The sequence below is a fragment of the Vanellus vanellus genome, assembly GCF_965231255.1.
Source record: "Vanellus vanellus genome assembly, chromosome: 1".
In the NCBI taxonomy this organism is placed as follows: Eukaryota; Metazoa; Chordata; class Aves; order Charadriiformes; family Charadriidae; genus Vanellus; species Vanellus vanellus.
In genome coordinates this window covers 129,536,198-129,560,967 of record NC_138905.1, presented here as the reverse complement: position 1 = coordinate 129,560,967, position 24,770 = coordinate 129,536,198, and the positions used below count along the sequence as shown (strand labels likewise).

At 36.6% G+C, this 24,770-nt stretch overlaps 1 protein-coding gene across 2 annotated transcripts in view; it reads right to left on the bottom strand.

The window, feature by feature from the left end:
• Positions 1 to 24,770, bottom strand: part of DMD (dystrophin) — a gene marked incomplete at both ends in the record, with an annotated part of 1,177,430 nt that overhangs the window by 452,274 nt on the left and 700,386 nt on the right. For both annotated transcript variants that reach the window (XM_082480534.1, XM_082480533.1), the window contains one exon: positions 947 to 1,122. In XM_082480534.1, coding sequence (XP_082336660.1) covers positions 947 to 1,122 — 176 coding nt within the window. The remainder of the gene's footprint in view (positions 1 to 946; positions 1,123 to 24,770) is intronic.

Here is a 24,770-nt window from a genome sequence, read left to right as displayed (position 1 = left end):
CATCTCCTCCTTTAACATGTTCCATGTGAAACCTTAATTGTGATTAAACTCAATAAAAACCTTTCAGGATGCTCCCTTACTGCTCCAGCAACCATTTTCACAGCTTTTCCCCCTCCATTGCTCTAAACCCAAAAAATGGCACGTGATACATCAGAAGTAACAAAACTGTTGCACACTACTAGTTCTCCTACCAAATTTCCAATGCTCATTAATGTACCCCTATAAGGAATATCCATTTTTTAAAAAAAAAACACACGCACGAAGAAAGCTTTGCCAGTAATTGTATTTTAAAGGAGAATGTTGTATCAGTTTAGGCCTGGCATGTAGGTTAAGAACTTGTACTTTTAGAAAACCTAGTATAACCAACTATTTTTTTTTTTTTTCCAACTGGAAATTCTCTTTTTAAAGGAGTCAAACTGTTTTTGTATTATCTGCAACTCAAACACTCCATCTTCCTGTGACTGCATGAGAAAATCTGATCTGGAAGTGATTACAAATAACATTAAATTAACCAATGCATTCTTTTTATCCAATCTATGAAATGCAGATGTTAATGGCATTAATGATGAGCAGTAAATTACATTAGGATTAACTGTATCAATTAGCTAAGGTATTATTAGTACAACAGAGGTATATTTTAATGACAAGCTATCAAATAGAAAGATGCTAAATCAACTGTAAATTCCGTAAATGAAGCTCTAATCTTTTAAGCATTGGGAGTGGAATTATAAAAATGTGGAGTATGGAAGGGAGTGGTGGTCACTGACAGAAGTAAGTAGACAAGAAGTATTAAACAAATGATTGTGGATGTGAAATTTAATTTCTGATAATTAATCATGAATATGAAAACTCCAGAAGTCGAGAGCTCCTTTGAACATTTAAGTCAGAAGCAAATTTAAAATAACCAAAAATAATTTCACAATATTTTTCCTCTCTTTTAACCTACCTCTTTTTTTTCTCTACGAGTTGTCTGCAGATCTCCTGCCACCGAGTATTCAAACTTTCCAGTTGTTCCTTCAGCACCTTAGCATCTGCTGTTGACGACTGCTCAATAATCTCTTCACCAGTTACGTTCAATGTTTTGACAACAGTTTGCTGTCGCCCGATGCCATCCTGAAGCTCCTGAAAAACAACCACCACATACACGTATTCACAAAAATGTCAAGCGTGCAACAAAATGCTTCGTCACATACTGGACAGATGGAAAGAGGTGAAAGTTTTGGCTCTCCTCTGAATTCCAAATGAAAAATCCAAAGGCGAGTAGACAGAAAGACACGTCTCATGTTTTTGTAACAAGCATCTTTCAGTGCCTCTCTACAGCCTTTTTTCCCCGTATTCTTGTCTGCTAGAGATCATTACAGTAATATCCTGCAGATCAACTAATAAGAAAAACTTATGAACATATTTACTTCTATGCCCCCCACAGGTATACACCATGTTTATTTAATAGCTGATGAAGCACTGTAAAAGTTAAAGTGCACAGTGTTTGGAGTTCCTATTAGCTATCAACACAAATAAGCGATATCAAGAAAGCAAAGACCCTTTGAAGTACTTCTCTTGATTCCATTAAAGAACATGTTTGCCTCCAGTTGTGAGAAGGCTCATAATCCATTCCCTCGTGCTTTTTTTTGGTGGGTGGGGGAGACAAATTACATTTCTCAGTGTTACTTACATGGTTTCTACTTACACAGCAAAATGCAAAACTACCAAAAGATAACCAAGATGGACCATTTTCCAAGTTTTACTGAATCCATTGGGATACATTTTCTACACCTTGTATCATTAAAAGACTATCATACCTGTGCTACCTTACCTCATGTTGTAAAACAATACAGTTCTGAATCTAAGCTAGAGATTTTAACATTGTATGCCTGTTGAAGAAAGTTCATGTTTATAAATATGGAAATAAATCTTCTCATATTTTTAATCATCAGTAGAGCATGAGTAATTTTTTCCTTGCATTACTCAAAATGTACAAGCAGGGAAGTGTAAAATAATTTTCAACGGTTTACTGCTAAAATGAGCAGAAACTGAAATAACTTCCACAATTCATACTTATCATAGGTTTCACAACCTCAGGGAGTGTGTATGAATCCTATCTACGTACAAGAGCTTTCAAATAAAATGCTGAATCTACCTTTTCCAGAAGAAACCAAATATTTTAGCCTATCGTACTCTGGAACAACGTTATATGATTGTTTTCTCTTTCTAAACACATATTGTAAATTACAGAGAAAGTTAGTAAAACTGCATATAAACATTAAATTAAATTTCTCCGTGAACTGGTTAAAATGGGCAGGATACAGCTTTCAGGAATGTAAAAGATGAACATAACTACTACTTACGCATTTTTTTTTCATATAACCTGCCTGTTAGATCTTCAGGCATGAGATTATGATTGAAAGTTCACAAACTGAAGCGTACTTCAAGCTAACTTGTTTTAACAGGACCACACCTCAGCTGCCAGTTACTAATTCATTGAACCGCAGAAAGTCAGTTACACGCTCTATCCCAGCTTTTGCACAGATTTTACGCAGACAGCTTGAACACCAACACCAGTACAACCTGGGGTCAAATTGAGCTAGCCTCTGCGGCATTTACCTACAGCCCCGGACAGAAGTCGTAGCTGAGGCAGAGGTTAGCAGTGTCGAGACTAAACTTATTCTTATTAAAATTTCTGTTTGGTTTTCTTGCAGTTTCTTTTGTTGTTATAAAAGAGAACTCCTCAAAAATTACTCCCGTCTTTGGCACCGCTCAGTAAAAACTATTATTCTGTTTTGGGTTTTTTTTCCCCAAATTATTTTTGTGTCCCATAGTTTCCGAATAAAATAGTAGCTGTGATGGGCATAATGTTGCAGTAATCTGCATGCTCTCTTATTATGTTTTGATAGAATGAGAAATTTTTTTTCTGCTGAATCCTAGCAAGCTACAATAGTCTGGTCACGTCACATCAAGCACCCTGCTGGCCCAAAGTGTCCCCTCACACTTTGCTTTGCCTGTGGAATATGTAAGATTTTAAGCACTGTAGCAGAAACTGCAAGATCTTCTAAGGCCCGGAAAAGACCCATAAAAGCCCCTTACTTTGTGGTATCAGATTTTCTTGTCTTTCCATGATGCACATTAATCCAAATAATACCTGGTCCAAATGTCGGCTGTTATTTTCAGGTATATCATTCACCATTATGAATAAATAGCTTTTATGGTCAGGTATCTTGCCTAAACGCAAATATTCTCTATTATTGTGAAGCAGAAAAGTCATTGGTCTTTCCAGTACACACCTCAGTTTTGGTAATGCCCAGCTTAAAATTAATATCTAAGTTTTGTACACGTCCACTGTATTTCACATTAATTTTAGCTCTAGATTATTATATACTCATTATGCGGTATGGAGCATCACACACATACATCATAACAAGATGTATAGTCTACAGAAAAATATATCACAATAAAGTGTCTTATTTCCAGCGAGGCGCCTAAAACAATTGTGCTATTGCATGCACCTGTATGAACTTAAGATCCATACCACTTACAGAAAAAAAAAGTAACTCAGAACAAAACTTCTACTTGTGCGCAGCAGGACTGTTCATCTGGAATAGGAGATCAAGGCAAGAAGAAAAAGTAAGATAAATTCTACTTCCTGAACTCCATAGTTATTAGAATTAACATTTGTAGAAATCGGAGGTTATCTTGGCACCAGCTTTCCTAAATGAGAGAAAGTATAATAGTATACTGATTGGTGATTAAGTAAAATGTGAATTGAAACCTTCTTTAAATACTCTTACTGAGCCCTTTCCCTGTGTTCACAGCATCTTAAATTAGTTTCTCTCCCTCCCCCAGCATACAGGCAGAAAAATAATATAGTAACTATTACATGACTTCCACAATTATTTAAACTGGCACAAAATTAACCAAGGGAATTTTCTCATTTATCCAGTGGCATATTATGCAATAGGCCTTACTTATAACGTAAAAAAAAGAAAATAGCTAACTCAGTGGCGAAGACAGTCTTTGAACTTACGATCCCTAATGCCGAAACGGGAACCTCGCACAGGATGTGTAGGAAGGAGAAGTGCGAACTTCCACCAGAACATGAGAGAAGGCTTCTGGCCATCTGGATTTCGGATCACCGTAATGAACCCAATTTGAGGTTAATTTTTTCCAAGTGGTCTGTGCATTTGACACTCTTCACAAGACTGAACTGAAACACACGTGCTGATGAAATTTGTCTATATTCCACGGCCTAAGAAAAAGCAGAATTTTCTTGCTACCGGGTACTGCACAGAGCACGGCAACCCAGGAAGACACGTAGGGTTTTTTCAACTATTGTTGTATAAAGCGGACAAAAGTGTTTCTAGCTATTTTGCTGAAAGTCATGTTTTCACACACTCATCCCAGAGCTACGAACCACAAAGATGCTTTTCGCGACTTATATTCCGTATTTAAAACTGGCCGACAGCTCTCCTCCCCTATTCCCTCTCTACCCTTGCCGCACACCTGCAGGCGGACCAAGGTGCTGGGAGCCTGCGAGAGGTCGCCTGCCACGGCCTTACAGCTTATGGTGCTACAGAAGCAATATTGACGTTGAATCTGCCGCTTGACGTTTCACTTGACATTTCACCCCTTCGTACAGAAACGGCGAAGCGAAAGGGCAGGTTGCCCTTTGGATTCTCCGCTTACTCAGGCGGCCATCTGAGATACTTACACTTGCAATTACAGTTTCTAATCGCTTTATGAACAGAGTGAGCAAACAAACTTAATTAAAAATCATGCTTATACAATATTAAAAATAAAACGACTCAGGTAAGACAAGACCTCATCATATTCCTACGCACGGAGCTAATCACGATTTTGAGTGGACTGCAGAAACTTCTATGTATTTTGCGTTTTCAACATGTTGCATTTTTAGCTACCAGGAAAAGCATATGACAATATAAAATACCCATCCCTTTAATTTGCCTTTCTTGTGGTTCCCAAGCATAAGTAAGCAGGGAATGACATATCAATAAAGTAAGGTTTAAATATTCTCTCAGACTAAAAATTGCAAAAACAGCGTATTAAAGGACTTCTACCTCTCATACAGATCATTTTACACTTCGATAATGACCTCAACTAATTTAGTGTGATAACTTAAAAATGCCAAGAGGTTCATATGGTGTTTCTTTGCTTCAATTAATTTATTTTTATTTTCCAAGATTTACCCGAAATGAAAAATTATGCACGCTTTCAGAAAACTTCCCAGTGGGATACATGCAAAAAAGAAATATGGGGTAAACACAGGGGAAAACCCTCACCAAAGTCAATAGGGCTGTTTCTGCAATTGCAGGGGACTCTGCCCATAATTGCCTTGAAAACTCTCGCCTAGTTCACTATTGGTTTTCATTTTTGTTCTCACTTGCACTTTCTGGTCCTAGAAACAACTGCTTAGAAACAACACAAGAGCAGCTGCTTGATGATATTTTTTGCATCGGACATAAAAAAGAAAATAAGTAAAAAAAGAAAAAGTGGAAAGAGAAATTCCCAAAGGAATTTCTTAGCATGACACTTCCAGCGTTACTTCTGACCCCCTCAAATATACGTAGAGCAGTATTTTAGTTGTACCTCCAAACATTCAGAGGTTTCTGCATCAATATTAGTTGTTATGGTACTTTAGTTGCATAGAATTTTTTAATCGGAATCATCAGGAGGTTTTTTGGGGAGGGGGGCTTTGTTATTGTTTTTTCTTTTTTAAATGGTCACTTATTAACAGTTCAGCATCTCTGTTGTGATAACAATACTGCACATTTGCTTAATCTACCATCATTGATATCAGGAGGAATTGGTTATACTTTGCATTATACTTTGTTGAGAAATTATGATTAAACTTTTTGTAGAAAAGAGAAGTCACTTATAATTGATTAAACAACTTATCCCCCATTTTCAAACAAAGTACGATACACGATCACATCCCTAGTTACCAGTTTATTTTTCCCCTCATGCCTTTCACAATGGCCATGACAACTGACCAGGCAATATGACTAAAAGATAAATTATTGGTTCGGAAAGATTCCTGATACTAAATAAAATAATAAAAAAGAAAAATATTTGAGTTTATAATGATTTGAAGTAAAGCAGTTTTTGATTGCTTTTCCTGTATTATGTAAATTAAACATTTGTCAGAGTCCTCACTTTTGTAAGTGGGTACCAGAATGGCATAATTTCTTTGACTTTATTTGTTATTTCTTAGTTAAGTTGTATGTATATCATGCAACTCTTTCTGCAATCTCATTCTCTCTTGTCATTGAATGAAATATCATTTTACTGTTAAACTTCATCAGAAACTATTCTGTGAGCAATCTTACCAGAACTTTCCTCTTGTCATTGTAGTAGACAAATATGCTCAACAATAATTTATTGTTATGGAAAAGCCCTGTAGCAACATGAAGAAATAACACAAACAAGCTTCTAATTTCTTTCAGAGGCACTAGCTGGCACAAAATGTTTTAAGAAAAAAATAGTCTTATCTTTCATTAATTTAGAGTAAGCTACAGATCCTAAAAGCATGTAAAGGTATTATGCACCACTTCCGGAAATCTATAGTCTTGAATTTGACATTAATGTGCTTTTCTTCAGTCATTTGCATAAATCTTTCTTCTGTCTTAAATTGTATAAAAGCATAAGGTTGACATAAGAGTGTCTACCCAGATGCACCAATATAAGTCAGAGAACTGGGAAAACATTTGGTGAAAAAATTATCCCCAAAACAATCTGTGAGCATTTGGTTACCAGGATGAGTTTGTCCATTAAGAGTATGTACCTCTGTTCAAGATTCGATTAGAAATAAGGATTAAATTAATTTTCCAGGCAGTTAAATCACATTGATTTAATCTGGAGACATGTTACTAGCACTTTGTTAGGATTAAAACAATCAACAAAAAGTATATGTTGTTTCCTAGCTGTTTTGTTATAAGCAGCTATGCAATCTTCATTATTACGTGTGTGTTATGTTTGTTATTGTGTTATTATTATGAATTATGGAATCTCAGGGCAGCTGATGGAGATGGAAGAGGCGGAAAAACAGTAAAAAATTGAAGGCAATGTTTGCTAAGGAGTCAACAATAATTTAAAGTAAAGTATTTTCTTCTTAGCATAAATTATAGGAAGTATTATGGTTTGAATATTATTATCAACTCTACAAAAAGAGCAGTATTGGAAGGAGCTGACAGTAGGCTCTGGGCAGATTCTACCCATAAAGCAGAACTAGGTGCATTTTGTCAGTTGTACTGGGTTTGTACATCCACTGTACATGAGAATCAAAGGAAAAGAAAATTGTTGCAGACGTGATCTCCAAGTAAACAATAAATGCTGTAAAATAACAAGGAGATTTCATTCTCACTTTATTAGACTAAAATTGTTAATAGAATTATTTGTGGTGTAAGCAATATTTTATATAGTTTATAAAGAATATCAAAGTTTTGCTTGACTTGGTATGCAAACTGGTTGGAGAGCCTCAGGAAACGACTATTCCATCCTGCTTTGCATATTTTATTTTTTTTCTATATTTTAATGCTGTTTAATTAGAAAACAAACAAGGTCCAGTGTTGCCCCAGATGCATTGGTGACTGCCTATGACTGCTACTGTAACAATGAAATGTGGGTACAATGCAACTCCACAACTGTACATTTTAACAAATTAAATGGAGATATACAACTTCTCATATTCTGCTGAAAGCTTCTAATCAGAAAGAGTTCCAGATTTGTTTAAAAGTTTTAATATCTTCCAGACTGTATCCCTTGACTGCACCTCTTCCTTCTAGAAGCAATGGCAAATTCTTTCCTCACAAAACAAGGCATAAATCCTGAAATTCCTACGTTTTACCTGCACAAATTCTTCAGTATAGCCTGCTCTTCTTCAAAAAGCAGTAGTATACTAGACTTTAATAGCATAGTAACTTCACACTGCTACAGGAGTTCCAGGTTCTTGTCACTGCTGCCTGTGCTGCTCTCAACTATAACTCCAAATGCATCTCCAAGTTCTTCTTACTGATACTGACTGAGTTTTCCTTCATAATTAGCTCTTGAGAGTAGATATCACCCGGTAGGACTCGTAACTATGAGTTTCACCAAGGTGACAATGTGGCTTATGAGAAGATCCAGCAAGAGTTTTGTTGGTTCCCTTTCTCTGTAATAAAAATAAGTTAACCTGCGTTTGTCTGTCCCTCTAATGGAAATTTCTCATACCTTTAAATCCACAGGGGTAAGGAAAGAGGAAGTCAAGGCTTGCAAACTGAAATTTCTCCTCACATATACCTACTGCAATAATCTTATCCTGAAGACATTAATCAACTTTGTCTCAATTTCCTTGCTTCTCAAAATGACCCATCTTGAAGTTTAGAATTACATGATGTTGGATCTTGAAAACCTTCTGAAAGCAGCAGCTGAGTAAATGCCGTTCTAAAATCTGCCTCCTACTACTGCCCCAAGATGTTCCAAAAATCTGTGTATTACACCTTTGTCTTTGTTTTCCTTTAACCCTGCCTGGACAAAAAGTTACAAAGCACTCTCCGGGCCTTAGCAGCGTTGAAAAAAAGATACATTATTGGTTCAGATGAGAGCTGACCTTGGCAATTTAATCATTTTCTTAAAAATTATTTAGATAAAAAATATTGCCATCAAATGCTGACGCTTTGCAATCAAACTAACTCCTTGTGGTTTTATAAAAATATTCACCAGGGGATTAATTAAAAAAAAAAAAAAAAAAAAACACCCCACATCTCTGCCATTATTTTCAGTGAGATGTAATTGTTAAAATGGGCCATATTCCTTTGAATTTGCATTTCACATCCCTTTCTAATGTGACACAAAATTGTGATGAAAGTCATTTCAGTACTAAACTGTGAAGTGCATGACCAGAGGTCTATTTTGTGTTTCTAGCTCAAATTACACAATTGCTTATTATTGGTATAGTAATTCAATTTAATTTTAGAACAGATTTAGAAATACTCCAGAGAGAAAGAAGAAACCTTTTTTTCTGAAAAAAGTCCATTGCTACTGCATACTAACTATAATGCTTCAGGTTAAATACATAAAATTACACTGTAAGTCCAAAAACCTACTCGCTGATTTTGTAGTACACGTGTACGCTACTCAAATATATTAATTTCCATATTGATGTAGCACCAAAACGTAAAAACAAGCCTCTGTCAAAGAACTCTTCCTTTTATCTCTATAGATAATAGTACTAAGTTTGAACTATGGCCTGATTTGATACAATGATTTCGTTTGCAATTTCTGTATTTGAAACATTTTGATATTTTACCTGCTCTGCAAAGCTATAACTGAGCAAACGATGTCAACAATAAGAAAAATTGTGTCCTCCATCTTCAATGTCTTTCCAGCTATCACCGAACTACTCGCATAACAGATCCCAGTATATTAAAAATAACAATATGGCCTATTTTCTTCAAACATAGCCTATTCTTAAGTTTTCAAGGACATTAGTAATACTGATGAAATTACCTTAATATCAGACCAGCTTTTTTAGCTAACAAGTGATTTTATTCCAACTCAGTGTGAATACAGTTTTTAATTGTTCTGCCATATTTAAAACAATTGACTTTTCGTAAATTAAAAGCAGATGGTTATTACACTTTTTATGATTCCTTAGCTTTTCCTGATTCCTACAGAAATATCCCTACTCTTGCATAAGCCAGTTTATTTCCTATATGCCTCCTGTGGGTCAATAACTAGAAAGCTTTGATTTGCTTTCCTATGGAAGCTATACCTTGGAAGTACCACCCCTAGTCCTTAACTCAGCAGCACTGGAACAAATACATGTACCTCAGCACCCTGTTTTCCTTTCGACTGTGATATTTAAGTTGTGATATATTACCCCTTTCTTTTGAAATTACTAGATTGTCATTTGTCAGTGCCTCTGGCTATGAAAAAAATACCATTACATAAAAGTAGCAGCCTGGAAATACTGAACAAACTATATATATTGACTCTCCGGTGCCGGTCATTTATAGCCTCCCTTTACGACAAACTACTGCAGATAGCGCTCCTTTCAAGCATTTGGGAGACTATTTATATAACCCTCACTTTCTGAGTTTTCATCCACATCTTTCACACTTCATTTTAAAGCAAGTTAAAATAGTATATACGTTCTTTTCAAGCAGAAAATCCATGCATACTTGTTCTACATCACTAATATAAAAAAAATGTTTTTTTGACAGGCATGAGAAATGTTTCTGCATACTTTTTTATTCTATGGAAACCATGCAAAATCAGTCACGTACCAGATAAGATAGAAAAACCCGACACTAAGCTAAGGCAATCCTGCCTTGCCGGCTTACGAGAAAAATTAATGGCAAAAAGATTTGGGCTGGTGGCCAGTGTTCCCTGCCTCGACTGCAACTGTAGCAAGTCATAAAGGAATAAATGTATCCTGGGCAATATCCAGCTTGTAAAAGTAGCTTCCCAGTTGTGAAGCATTACTGTGATAGGCAAGAGCGTGAGCTGTGTATGCTTGCAACTGTTTACATGTAGACAGCTTCAAGTGCAAAGGAAGTAAAATGGTATCAGGTACCACATACAGCCTCACTTAATTTCCCTGTTATACGTTGCTGCACCATGGCCTTGCATACAAAAATATCTGAACAAACCACAGGTCCTGGTTCAATGAGATAACGTAGGCAAAACTCAAATATTGCCTGAAATTTCAATCACGTTAAAAACAGAAAAAATAAGCCAAGCCAGCAGAAAAACACGTTTTTTTTCAAAAAGAGGAGGAAAAAGTCTGATTATGGCAATGAAGTTATTTCCCTGCATTGCACTAAAAGTATGAAATAGCATAAGATCAGCTCTCTTCACCTTAAGACATACCCAAAAAACCCCTACCAAATAATTTCTCGCATGATTTTGGCAGCCAGAATTAATTATCCACCTTGTGCTTCTCCTCCTCCTCCCGTCACCAGGAAGGCAGCCGTTGCCCCAAGCCTCTGAGAAATACTAACCAGTGGGAGAATGCCCCCAGACAACAAACCAACCGGTTGGTAAGCAGCTGTCACGTCATCTTCATCCTTCCTCTGTTTTGATTTTGCTGGTCCTTCCTCTGCCTTTCGTATCTGCACCACCTCCGAATTCCTCAGAGCTGCTGTTTTAGCTCTTGGGGCGCTGTCTGAGGAGAGGCTTTCTGTCCCAATTGAGTCATATTAATTTAAGGAGACCGGCTTTACTCCCTATAACGACCACTGGGATGTTTCTCCACCCCTGCTACACTCTACTTTCTTCGAGGTCTAGTAGACTTAGCCTTGCGTACCCATCTTGTTCCTTCTTCAGAGCATAATTATAGCATTTGGGGTCTGATCTTTTATTAATTCAAATGCTTTCCTAAGCATGCCAGTGTTGCTACTCAAGGGATACCTGATTTACATATTCCCATAATTTTGTTTCTGATTGCTAAATTCATCAGCTTGCTTCAAAGTAGTTGATATTATAAACATAATAAGACTTTCAGGAACTGATGTTCACTGCATATTTAATGCTAACATTTTTCTCAGTACAGCAGTGCATTTTCAACATACTAATCAATATGTTTATTGGAAAATATGCTTTCAGTGGAAAACTGAATGCTTCTTGACATCCTGGTCTTTTAGGTGAAGGGAAGCAGGCTGAGTTTGAAACACCAAGGATGAGAAATAAATAATTACACAGCAACAAAGCATTGGGACAAGAAATTAACCCACTAAAATCAAATCAGCTGCGACAAATCTTATGGGTGCTTGGTAATCTCTGCTGGACAGTGATTAACTTCAGTTTGATTCTTCTCACCTCTTCAACCAGAGGTAATACCAAAATAGTTGTATCAAATCCAAGATAAATATGTGATGAGAGCAGAGGAATGCCAAACTAAGGAAGGGGAGACAGGAAGCAAAAAAGTTGACCTGAACAGTAATTCAGGAAACACTACTTCTTTCTGAAGATGTGTCACTATTTCATAGACTTGTTGCAAACACAAATAAAAAAAAAAAAAAAAGTCTTGTTTGTATTTTTTTCTCTACTGAAATATTTAATGAGGTTATGGTGGTTTACTGGAGATTTGACCCATACAAACATATGAAGCAGAAGCATGAAACTTATTTAATATATTTGGCTTCCCCAGCTCAGGGATGCTGAAGGCACTCAGTAACACTCTGTGCGAGTGCACTGATTGGCTTTGGGGGAAAAAAAAAAAGTGTACTTTTATCACATAATGCTGCATGGGGAAGACACACACCAAATTAAGTAAAAATCAGACTCCTTTCACTTTCTAAGGCCAACTTATAATGTCTGCTAATTTCTATGTTTACAGAACTATAATATTTAAGCATAGTCATGAGTAGTTTTCCATGTTTAGAAAAGATGAGTCAGAATTAAACCAGTTGCCATTTTTAGTTCATTTTTATGACATCCAACCACCGTCTGTGATATCATCTGAGAATGAAATCAATAAACCGATTCTATATTAATACTGGATTATATTTAATTAAGTGCGAATACAGTTTGTAAGAGTGCTGTAATAACAGAAAAATAATATTGATCACTACCTTCTAATTTTATGTGCAGGGTGCTACACACAGGAAAACTGCTGTGTTTTACACAGAAAGATTGGTTTTATTCAGGGAATTTTGTGGATTTTCCTTGGTTTTATTAAAAAGTTGCTACACTTAAATTTCATGCTGAATTTTTATGCTGGGCCATATTTTCAATCAGCATATTTCACTTTGCTTTAAATAAATACTTCATTTTCAAATAAATAATTCAGTGGTTTTAGTGACAATATGATCTTAGGTGGTTTTAATTATTATGTTTCATAATCATAAAATGACAAAGCACATTATATCCCATCAAAGAACTAGGGCATGTAGAAACTTTTAGTTCGACCCTTCAAAAACAATCCAAGTGAAAATTAAGTTTTACTACAAAAGAGGAGTCCTGGCTTCTAGTACATAAGAGTCTCTCCCAAAATGAGTTTAAAAATGAGTCCACATATACAAATGATTTTGTCTACTTATTTTGTATCCATACTAAAAATAATACAATAAGGACAAACACAAAAAATGTGACCAAAAGTAGTATTATTCTAGTGATCTACTCAAAAACTTAATAGAACCGGTAAAGTTATTTGCTATATTGCAGCACCTCTCACAGCAGGAGAAATCGGTTATCAATGGCAGAAGAATTTCTTCTGGTTCAAAATCAATATATTGATTTCTAGCTGAAGGGCAAAAGATCTACATAATTTCTCAAAGTCAATCAATAAATCACTAAAATCCCAGTTAAGAAGATAGATAAAATTAAATATTACTAATAATTTAATAAATCACTAGGAAACAGGAAAAACAACTTAAATCAGATGCACTTTGCAGCTTCAAAACTGATTTTGTCCCTTAAAAAATGAGAATAGATCAAACTGTACTTAGCATATTCCAGAAATATTTTGGGCAGAATGAAGTATTTACACGTTCCTGCATAATTCTGGTCAAACCTTTCCTCTAATTGTGAATAATTCTGACTCACGGTCATTTTTATCATAAAAAATAAAAACAAAATGTATTTTTCTTCAATCCACCATAACACTTCATAGCTAATACACGGTATACATTATATAGCTTCTTCAGAAGGCTGTTCATGAAATTCTAATGTTAACATAAAATAGCTAGGTATTTCTTTAGATACAAAATCCACTTCTCTATTTCTGTTTTTCTGCAGAATCACTAACAGATACATGTTTGAGTATGCACGCCTTAGAGAATGAACCACAATGAACAATATTTCTGGGCATGGAAAAGAATATAAAATGCAGGTTTCAGTTTGATGGTTCTTAACAAGAGTTCACAGACATCAACCTGGCAATAATTCATAATATTTCCTTATTAAAAAACCCAATGCATGCACGCCAACAGCCGCACGTATCTCCTTCAGCCCACATTCAAAATGTTAGTGCTTTATTCTCATGCAAGGTTTGAAGGGTAAGGATAGATCTTATCGCTATACCAAAATTAAGGACACCTCCTCCGCTCTTCAGCTCCTCGGGGAAGACCTCCACCATGACTTACCAGGAAGTGCCCTATGCACAGAACAAGTGTCTGCGTGAGACACCTCATAATAATTAGACACCTCCCACCACCTATACAACTGCCTGCTCGTCCTGCAGACACTCATCTACGCTAAACTGCCATAGGGAAGGCGGGCAAAAAAAAAAAAAAAAAAAAAAAAAAAAAGAAACAAAAAAGGCCACAAATCATTCTCTAAGAATGGACCTAGTGCAGATTTTTGCTCTCCTTGTCCTCTGTGTCTAGCATCTCTCCCACTATAACAGCTCCAGCTCTTCCGTTTCTCACCAGGCAGGGCAGAATAAGTACACGGTGGTTTGCGGGCAGAGATCCTTAGCTTGTGGGTTGCTACTCAAGGAAACATTTAACTTTTGACCTCTGCTCATCTCTCTCTCTCTCTCAATGCCAGCACCGAGCCACGTGCTACCCAGCTACTGATAGTCTAAGGCTTGCAGGACCTTAATTATTTGGGAATCTCTACCTCGGCTTCCAATATCATTAGAACTGAACAGTGAATGACAAAAAAAAAAAAAAAAAAAAGAAATCATTACAGACCACGCTGTGAAAGATAGATAGACTGAAGACAGACAATGAAATCTCATAAGCCCCATTTATGCAGGAAAATAGGATGAAAAATCCCTCCAAGTCCCCCCAGTTCAGCAGTGCCAGAAAAACCAGAAAGGGAGGGAAGCACTTACAGCAGAGCTCTGCCGCTCACTCTGTGCCCAGGGAGGCCGGAGGCACTCATCTATGCGTGAGGCTCGCACTTTTGGGAGGCAGGCGGGCAAAACAGCTCACCTAAGGTTCACACACCACCTTTTTGTGGCTCATCTGCTCTCCACTTTCCAGAAGAGCTAAGGAAGGGGGTTTTGTACAGAAATCTCCTACTTTGTGCCTGCCAGGAGCTGTAGCCTCAAAATAAAACATTGTTATGAAGCTGCCACCTGAAAATACTTAAACCACCATGATTATTACATCTGTGGTTCTCATATACATATCCTTGAGTGAAATTAGTTTTCTTTTATTTAATCGCTGTATCAGAATACAGCAAATAACATGAAAGAGATGTAAGTAATCTCTCTTTGCATAAAGACAGATAGGCAGTCAGGGTAAATCCCAGCCCACCAAAAACATTTCATGATTTTGTACGAATTAACACATCAACTGAAATGCATCATCCCAGTCACCAGACAGAAAAGGAAACAAAGGGCATAATTAAAAGCAAAACTAAATCTAGTTTTATTGCCAGAATCCTGCACCGAGATTTGCTTTGTTGTTTTACATGCCATAACACTTGGGAATATCCCAAGCGCATACCTGTTTCTATGAGAGCTAGTCTTGAAGCATTTCACTTGGCATGATAGATATGCTCTAAATCTTGATTATTTTCCAATTAAGGACACTGCTGATTGTCAAACTCCACTCCCCTTATCATGAAAATGTCTTCTGCACATAGGATGAGCCCACAGATAGGAAGCAAGCTGCAGTGAGTTCTGGTGAGACAAGAAACGGTTACCTGTAAACGGAGGTGAGAGGAGTCTGAATTCACTGAGGTCCTGCACGTTTTCTTGTATGTGAAATTGGACATTCACAAGACAGAATAAAAGGTAAGATGTGATTTAGCTTTCAGATAAATGAGACCCCCACTTTTCCTTATTCTAGACTCCCTGTTTTCTAAAGGGTATAGAACTAAAGAGGATTACGTGAGTTACAATTGATGACAAAAACCAATATTTTTTTTTTTTTGTGGTTTGTGTGTGGGTTTTTGTTTGTTTGTTTGTTTGTTTGTTTTTTAACTTTCCCTGTTCCTGATACTAGTAAAAGCGATGTGTTAGTCCATAGAAAATCTGCAAAGGCTGAAGTTGCATAATTCATTCTTCTAGTGGTGAATCAAGATATCTATTTGTCCGGGTAAATAACCACACAGGAATGATGGCAGGAGGATACTTCCCAGAAGGGTTGTCAGTGATAAGATGCATAACGCAATGGGATTTTAAATGAGAACACAGCTTTTGTAAATAACGTATGCTCCTCCAAGATACTCTAGAGACACTAGACAACACTATTCCTTTAGACAGAGATCGTGCTTAAAATACCATTTTTCTCAGTGTTCATGATCTCTATCAGAAACTTAAGTCTGACAAAACGAAAGTGTTTCAAGTGAAATGTTTTGAACCCTAAAAGGAGAGCATAATAGGAAACAGATCTATAAATATAAAACAGTATTTCACAAAGCTATCCTAGACCAAGGACAGTGTTGTTGCCATTTTGTTGTTTGAAATTGTTTATTAAAAATCACTCCTACAATTCGTAAGAGAAAAAAGGAACTTTTGCTCACAGAAATATGCATTGGTTTAAGTCCTCCGCTTAGAGGCCAGGGGGGTGGGGGGGAATTCTGCTCAACCTACTCCTTGAATCACTGTAAACGTAGTGCAATTCAAAGTTTTAAGTCTAACAAAGAGAGATGAGCTGTTTTTTCCTATTTAAGCATTGGGTTTTGGATCATTTGAATAATTCTGAATCAGCGAGAGCTTACTTGGCAGTGGAAGAAGACAAGTTATCTTTACTTTAGCTAAAAATGGAAAAAATACATTGAATTATAAAATCATACCACTATCTCTCCTGTCTTCAAATATTAGCCTCTTTTACACTGCATTCCCATTGCTCTACCTTTATTTTATCTGTTAGGCAGCACGGAAGGCTCTTGCCAGGGAAAGCAAGAACAATATACTCCCAAGAAATAAAAGCAGTATGGTACAGTCATTCCCTTTTCACTGACTTTCTTGGTCCTTACCCTTGCCAAGATTTGAGATGTCTCTTTTTGACAGGATTTCAGCTGAGCTAAAAATAGCGTGTAAATAAATCAGGCTTTAAAGACAAACCACTCTTTCCATTGATCTCAGAGAATATTCTAGATATAGCAAGGAACAAAAAATTGGGACACAGATGAAAAGCAAACGTCTTTCACACTCATGACTCATAGTGTTAACACATACACAGGCCTGTTTTCTTCTCTGGGAAAGGTGGTTAGAGTAAGTATATTTGTGCCGCTTTCTCATTTACATTACTAGTTTGTACCAAATGTGTTGATGTGTTGTACAGAATAGTATATAGTTCTGAAGTTTAAACTACATTTTGCAGAAATTCACCATCGATAATTTAGAAACACTTGCACTCCCTTCAAAACAAAACCAAAAAGCCAAACACAACAGGCAACGGAATTGCCTGATTCAAGTCACGGCTATGCTTATTTCTTCACCGAAGACCCAGAAAAAGATTTATCATTTTTTATTTATGTATACTTAAGAAAATGGAATAGCAAATTTAGGACTTTTTCCTTCTTTTTTTTTTTTTTATTATTTTATTTTCTCTGACTTCAAAAGCTCATTTCCAGCACTGACTATATTTTTGAAATTCCCTACTGCTAAAAAAATGACATAGAAGTATATTTATATGAGTTAAATGAAAGTTCTACTCATGCATTCATTGCATAAGCTTTGAAAATGTCACACTTCTATTTTATATTGATGTAACAAAGCATTTATACCAAAATGGTGTTTCCATATTTGGATACAGAAGAATGGTACCATGTTACCATTGTTAATACCTCTTTCCTGAAGTTTTTAAATATATGAATATATGTTCCCCTGAAATATGGACATCTAGGCTTTCTTTGTTGAAGTACGGCACTTAAAAACATAAAGCAGCATGATTTTTAGCATTGCTGGCATCTTCTGGCTGCCTTTATTTCAATTTCAACCTCTGAATCTTGCTATTAAAATGTTTGAACTTCTGTCCCTGGTCCTATTGTTCAAGTGTTTTTATAGATACTGTTAACCACTTTTCTTAAGAAAAAAAAAAGGTACATAATTTTTTAAATTTTTTTTAAATCTGAAAAGACCCTTTTTACCTCTTTCTGTTAAATGCATCTATTAATTTTTGTCTTTATGACTATCATCTCTCTGAGCCACTCCCATTCATTTTCCTAGCACTCACTAGATAGCTAGCATAAAGCTGTTTTCTAAAAAGTAGCCTAGAGTTTAAGTATAAAAAAATAATTTTAAAAAATAACATTAGCTAGCATCAGTTGGTCCTTCACAGAAGCATGATCTCTTAAGTAGGTGACTATAAATCTGCTCATAGGTGTTCAAAGAGAGACAGTGCTTAAACTCACAAGCAATCCCCCATCCCTTGATTGCACTAGCATCTTCACTGCAGGAAAAAAAAAAAAAAAAAAAAAAAAAAAAGACTACTATTAATCATGACAGAAATGTTTCAAAAATAAGAGCTAAGCTTGAGTTTGTGCCATATCAGCCCAATATTCAGTCTCACAGGGATTCTGACTGGCAGACCTGTTCTGCATATCTTTTATTTCCCTCCCCTGTCCCAACACACAATTCCTCCCCATCCCCCCATCTTTAACTATACAAGAAATCTATATCACAACTATGATATTAAGGTTGAAGATCCAAAAGCATGAATCAATTTCAAGAAAATAAGCTTCTGTTGAATTTCAAAACTTTCTGGGTGTTTGATCAACTTCCTAGCTTGTCTTTGCACTTCCTATTTTTGGCTGAAATAAGACCTGTATGAAAACAGAATCCCTTGACAAACTAGGGATACTCCAGAGAACCTGTAATGGACTGAACAGACAGTATTACACAATATTTGCACCACTGCTGATCTATTATACACCACATAAAGCCACAAATGAAATCACGTGGCAGCTATGGCTTGGAGGTCCTAGGAGCTAGAGATGATTTTCATAAAATCTGGGTGACAAGTCTGGTGACAGTCATAATTAAAATTAGCATACAATAGAGAGTAGCAGGGGGGAAAAGAAAGCTTTTACTATTAGGCTTCGGAGTACTGCTGCTTCAAAAGGTAGGCTGATTAAAGGGAAAAAAAAAAAAAAAAAAAAAAAAAAAAAAGATACCACACCCCTTCATTCACTAGACCTGGTCAGGAGGACTCGCTTACACCAAGTAACTGCAATTTGTAATAAACTAAAATGTGGTTAAAGCCTCTCCAGAGGAATCTACTTAGGCAGCTGCAGCAACAGTCGTAGTACGGTGCAGAAACAGACAACCTAACTGCAAACCGACTGGCTCAGGTGCAAACTGTAGACTACTCAGAGCTGCCCAAAACACCCTCCATCACACTAGCCTTGTTGTGTAGGTGGCTCTACAAGAGACTTAACAGGGAGCAAATATATTTCTTTAGAAAAGGAACTCAACATTTATAACTTGCACATTATTTAGTTTTTTCCTTTTTTTTTTTTTTTTTTTACATTAAGACTTGTTAAGAACTAGTTCTACCTTTAGAGAGGAGTAAAAAAGTAAGATAAAGTTAAAATGTTTTCCCATATCCGTGCTGTCCCTCCCTTCTAACATGAGGCCAGCTGAAAAATTTTCAGCCTAGTTTTTACTTTTATGCGCTTATGCAGGAGAGGTACAGCATCATCTTTTCTCATTAAAAAAAAAATGTTTGCATGAGGTTTTTGGAGTAAAAATTTGACCTATTCATCATAATTTCAAGTAACCCTGACAGTATCACAAACCTGATGTATTGTAAACTCTCACATCTAATGGGTAAATAAGATTTCACTAAGAATGGAAGCACTGAGATTTTATTGTAAAGGGAGCTGTTTTCAAATCGGCTACATGATTAATGTAGTTTCTATAGATTTTATGTAAAAACAAGATACATTACTGTTTGGGGAATCAAGCTAACTTTAAAGAGAGGCTTCTTAAGGAAATTTGATTGCCGGAATGAAAATGAAAGTGATTATCAGACTTCTCTTTGTCTCTAATGTGGTTTTGAGAGGAGCTGCTACATAATTCTGAGGCTTCCAAATTCAATTCTTTGTCATATTCAGTCTTTGCCACATAAACATTCAACAGTTCCAACACAAAGAACATCCCAAATCTTTAATCATTTCAAAAAACACAGTACCTTGACCTTGTATTTTAAAGTTAAATGGAGTGACATTATAAAAATTAAATTGGTTCTTCCTCATTTCCATAATATCCTTTAAAAAGCATTGCCTAGCCTGGAATACACGTCCTATTTCTTTATCTTTCTTGATGACCCCTCATGCCTGCAAGTCAGCTCGTTTTTCTCTGCTGAAGACTGCACCCTACCGCTGCACACGCTCTAAAATTTCCATTAAAATCTAGGGCTTCATCATTCATTCTTATCTGCAGCAAGCTGCCGAACAGTGCGATACTAGCCACCGCATGCAAACTAGTCTCAAAGGACAATGTAGTTATACACATCACCGTCCAGTATGGAGAAAAATTCTACCTGCATTATACGTTATCACATACAGTACACTGGGAATCTTAAAAACACTGGGTCTAGTGTAGGACGTTGTTATTAATTCTCTTGCAACAGCAGGTCTTACTTAAACAGCAATTTACCAGTAGGCAATTAGCTTCTCAAAGAACAATTTTATTAAGTTCACTTCACAATGAAATGATCTGTCTCATCAGCTATCGAATATTTGCTGGTTGAAGCATTATTATTTTAAATTAGCATATTACAAGTACCTGAGGGTATTTACGCTTGTCTATGTGCTTAACCTTCAGGTTTCTAAGTCCCTCTTCTTCTGGCTGATTCCTAAGCAGTCCTCATACCCAAAGTACACGGACACTTTTCCAAAGTGTTTCAAGTTAGCTGTGCTCATTCCTCTTTCTTTATCTTTTCTACTTTGCAAGGAGAACTCATACGTGTGTATGCATATAGATGTGTTTGTGTACACACTTAAGAGTGCACGTAATTATATACCAGTCTATAATTTATATGCTTATATAAACACAGATTCAGTAATACTGCAGCTTAACTTCAGCCTCGCCGTGATATTTTGCTGCCTCTCAGCTGTCATAACTGCCATCTTCACCCCTTGTTCTACAGCATGATCACCTTTTTTGTATCCTGAGCCCAAACCATTACACTCCTTGAAATGAGAGAACAAGAATTTAATTTTACATTACATGCAATGGCTATCCTGTGTGTACTTATATATAGACTGGAAGAGAAGGCGGATTTGTTTGCAGATGTCGTCGAAATGGGCTGCAGCGCTCTCTGTAGTATTTGTTGTAGTGACCTGTTGGCTAAAACCTGCCTGGCTCTGTAGACAGCTTTGCTATTGTCTGGGCAAGAGAAGAATACAGAACATCCAGCTGCAGTCACGTCAGGATCAGACTGTCCTGCAGCAAGCTGCACCTGAGAGGATTTGCCACTAGTGACTACTGCTACAAAACAGGTCAGCATCTATGAGAAATCTAAGACTGGATTGGTGGCTGAACAGTTCTGGTTTGGTCATTCATTATTTTAAAGTGACGTGTGTGTGTGTGTGTTGCTGCAGCCTTTTCCGCTTTCTCTCCAGTGGCCGCCATCACCTGAATCTTTCTGGTGTGCAACACAAACAGCTTTTACTCTTTTTGTACTCGTAGGCTTTTGCCCCAGGATGGCACAAACACGTCGGCATTCTCACTGCTGTATGGGACAAACTAATGCCGGCTAGGTACCCGTTTCTTCCAGTGGGTGAATGTATACATTGACTGAGGACAGAATAATCCATTCATGACTCCTGATTTAAAGGAGTTCAGCAGAGGAAGATTTGTTGTTTTGTTTTGTTTTTCCCGGGGGTTCCCCTTGAGAAATACGTGCATCAGCATTTAGCAAAGGAAGCAGTAACTCGATCAGCTCTGATATGCCCTCAAAAAGACAGATGGATGGAAGAGCCGATGCCTGTCCTTCACCTACTAACACTGGTTAGAGTCAGCGTCTGTCCTGAATCTAGATACAGTACATTTGTAGCGGCTAGACAATCTTTACAGCGGGTTTGTGTTAACTTTTTTCTAGCTGTCTCACAACTAGGGCTTTTCACAATGGACTATAACTAGCCAGGTTAGACATATGCAAGGCAGCAGCATAAGTGTTCTTTCTGTTGAATAAATGATCAATTGCAAACCAAGCCTTCATTGACTGGCATAAAGATAGACAGATCACAGGTCTGTACACGATCTTTTCCCACTGAGCAGGCTAACAGCACTTTTAAACAGAAGAAAGGTCACTGAGCTTCAAGTCTTCAGTGATGCCGAGACAACCCATTAACTTTCTGAGTCAAGTAGGGAAAAAATTAAGTCCTCTAATGACTGAAGCATAGCATTGACAGAATCTAGGCAGAATTAATCCAATTTAACTAGGATTGTGTCCACAGCATGGCTTTCTGTTGTGGGCGACATGTCACTTAAGATGCTCTCAACGATTTCAGCAGGTTTCCTACACTAAGTATGTCTTTTCCTACTGGTTCCACAATACACGTCTTATGAAACATATATGAGTCAATCAGTTTCCGTATGACAACGGGATAATCATTGGCTTTAAATTTTTGCATACTGCCCCTGTCTTTGTTAACACTAAAGCATTTTTAAGACCCTTTGGTGATGAACCAAGAATAGTTTACAAAAATACATGCTAGGACATGACTACATTTTATAATTAGGCCCAGAAGAAACAGGTCTTTTTGTTCTCAAAAGGCTGTGCTCTTTAAGTTAGCTTACAAGCCACTCTGGTTAAACAAATGCAAAGTATGTACATTTCTTTTCTCATTCTTTTTAATTTTTCTAGTTGATTGGTATTCTTATTCCAGAATAAGAAACGTGTCTATATGCCTACATGCTCCTTTTAGTAAAACTGCTTGAAAAGACACCTTCCACTTTACTGGTTTACCTTTCCTGCGTTGATAGGAAACCAAAATGCTCCCCCTCCCCCCCCCATATTTATTCCAGAGATATTATGTTCACTTAAGTACAATAATGCAACACATGCAGCTTCTCAAAACAGAAATTTAACACTGAAAAGATATTCATTCAAAGAATGCCACTTGTTAACAGATACATGTTGCATATATGAACCTACTCTAAATAATCACAGTCACATTTCTGAGTTTCCTAAAGAAACACGACCTAGGCAATTTTTGTCTTCTTTCCAGCCACCTACCAGTCATTACTTCGGCAGTGGTAATTTTTAGGTGCACTGGCCCATTCCAATCAGATCAGAAAAAAAGAGGTCCAAAAGATAATTTGATTCCTACCTATTACACGACTCTTGATGGTATGCTACTAGAGGATAGCCCAAAACAATGCCCTCCCAACAGAAATGGAGACTATAGCATGAGAGCAACGATTTTACGCTTTATGATACTGGCAGCTAGCCAGTCAAATCTTACTCCACCTGCACACAATGACAGCATATGCTTCATCTTGGCTGTGCTGTAATTAGGGGATAAGGGCTAAATGTAGGGATTCTTTAAGAGGGGAATAGAGACCTCGCAGGAACGAAATTGCAGGGAATTTTCAGGTCATAGATGGGGTCTGTGCTGAACAGAGCTCCAGGAAACCCAACTGTGTTACTTGCGTTATCCTGGCCTGATTGCCCATGCTTTACATACATTTTTTTTTTCCAATGATATTTCCTTTTTTTCCTGTATATGCACAATTTTTTTTAGAATGCATTGTTTCCACACAAAAATAATTGCTTGGAAAATTAATAATAGTGTTTGAAAATAACTGGAAAAATATTAGATTTACATAAGCAATTCCTTGATAAGAAAAATAATAATGTATAAATTACGCTGTTCTTCTTTTTCATGCGTGGTTGCAAGCAGAAAGAAGCATAGCAAAGAAGCTCACCGTAACAACAAAAGGAATCTGTTGGACCTAAAGGACATTCTGAACTTTCCTGACACTTCAGTGCTGCTAGGATTGGAGGATCTTTTAAGTGAGGTCTTACATGGAACAGCCAGTACAGGACTTTTGAAGGTCTTATGATGTGTTTCAGTTCTTTTACTTGCATGCACAGGGCAGAACAAAGGTGAGACGGTTGTCAGAGTAAATCCGTCCCGGGGTGCTTTTTTGCCTGTATTAGGAGTATTTCCTAACGTCCACCTAACCATACTTAAATTCCAGGTTTTCCAGTGGATAAATACGTGGCACCCACATTGATAATCAACTTCACTCACTAAAACCAGAAATGGAAATCTGAAGCTACAAATTGATTGGAAGAAGGATTAAGGTGTTTTTTTTAAGCTTTCAGTTTATTTTGGTTGATCGGATGTCATGGAGTTTGTTCAAGATAAGACAAAGTATATTCCCCTCTTCTAAAATATATTCCATGCAATTACACTTCTGAATGAGAACAGATTTATTATTTTGAATAGAGGTAGTGATATATCAGGAACGAAAACAGACTTTTTAAAAAAATTAAGCAGTATTGGAGTTTATCAATTTGTCTAGAATAAAATTTAATGCATGAGGACATGACTAATCACAGCAATCAATCTCCATGCATTAAAAGATACATCTGCTATCACAGTATTTGATTTTATATTATAGAATACTTAAAAATATAGTGCTGTTACTTTAAAAATAATGGATTATTTTAAAAGCATGGATGCTCAAAATTGTAGAAAAATATATAAAATTCATATGCATCCACTCCTGGTAGGATTTCCTCATTTTAAATATGGGCAAAGAAACAGAAAAAGAAGTATTAGGAATGTTTTCCTGAAGTCTTCACCATGAGATCATTCCCTTGATTTAGTTAGCCTGCTATCTTTCTTCTCGCCTCTCCCATTCTCCAAATCTGAAGAAGTGGATGGTATTATTTTAATAAAAAAAAAAAACCAAA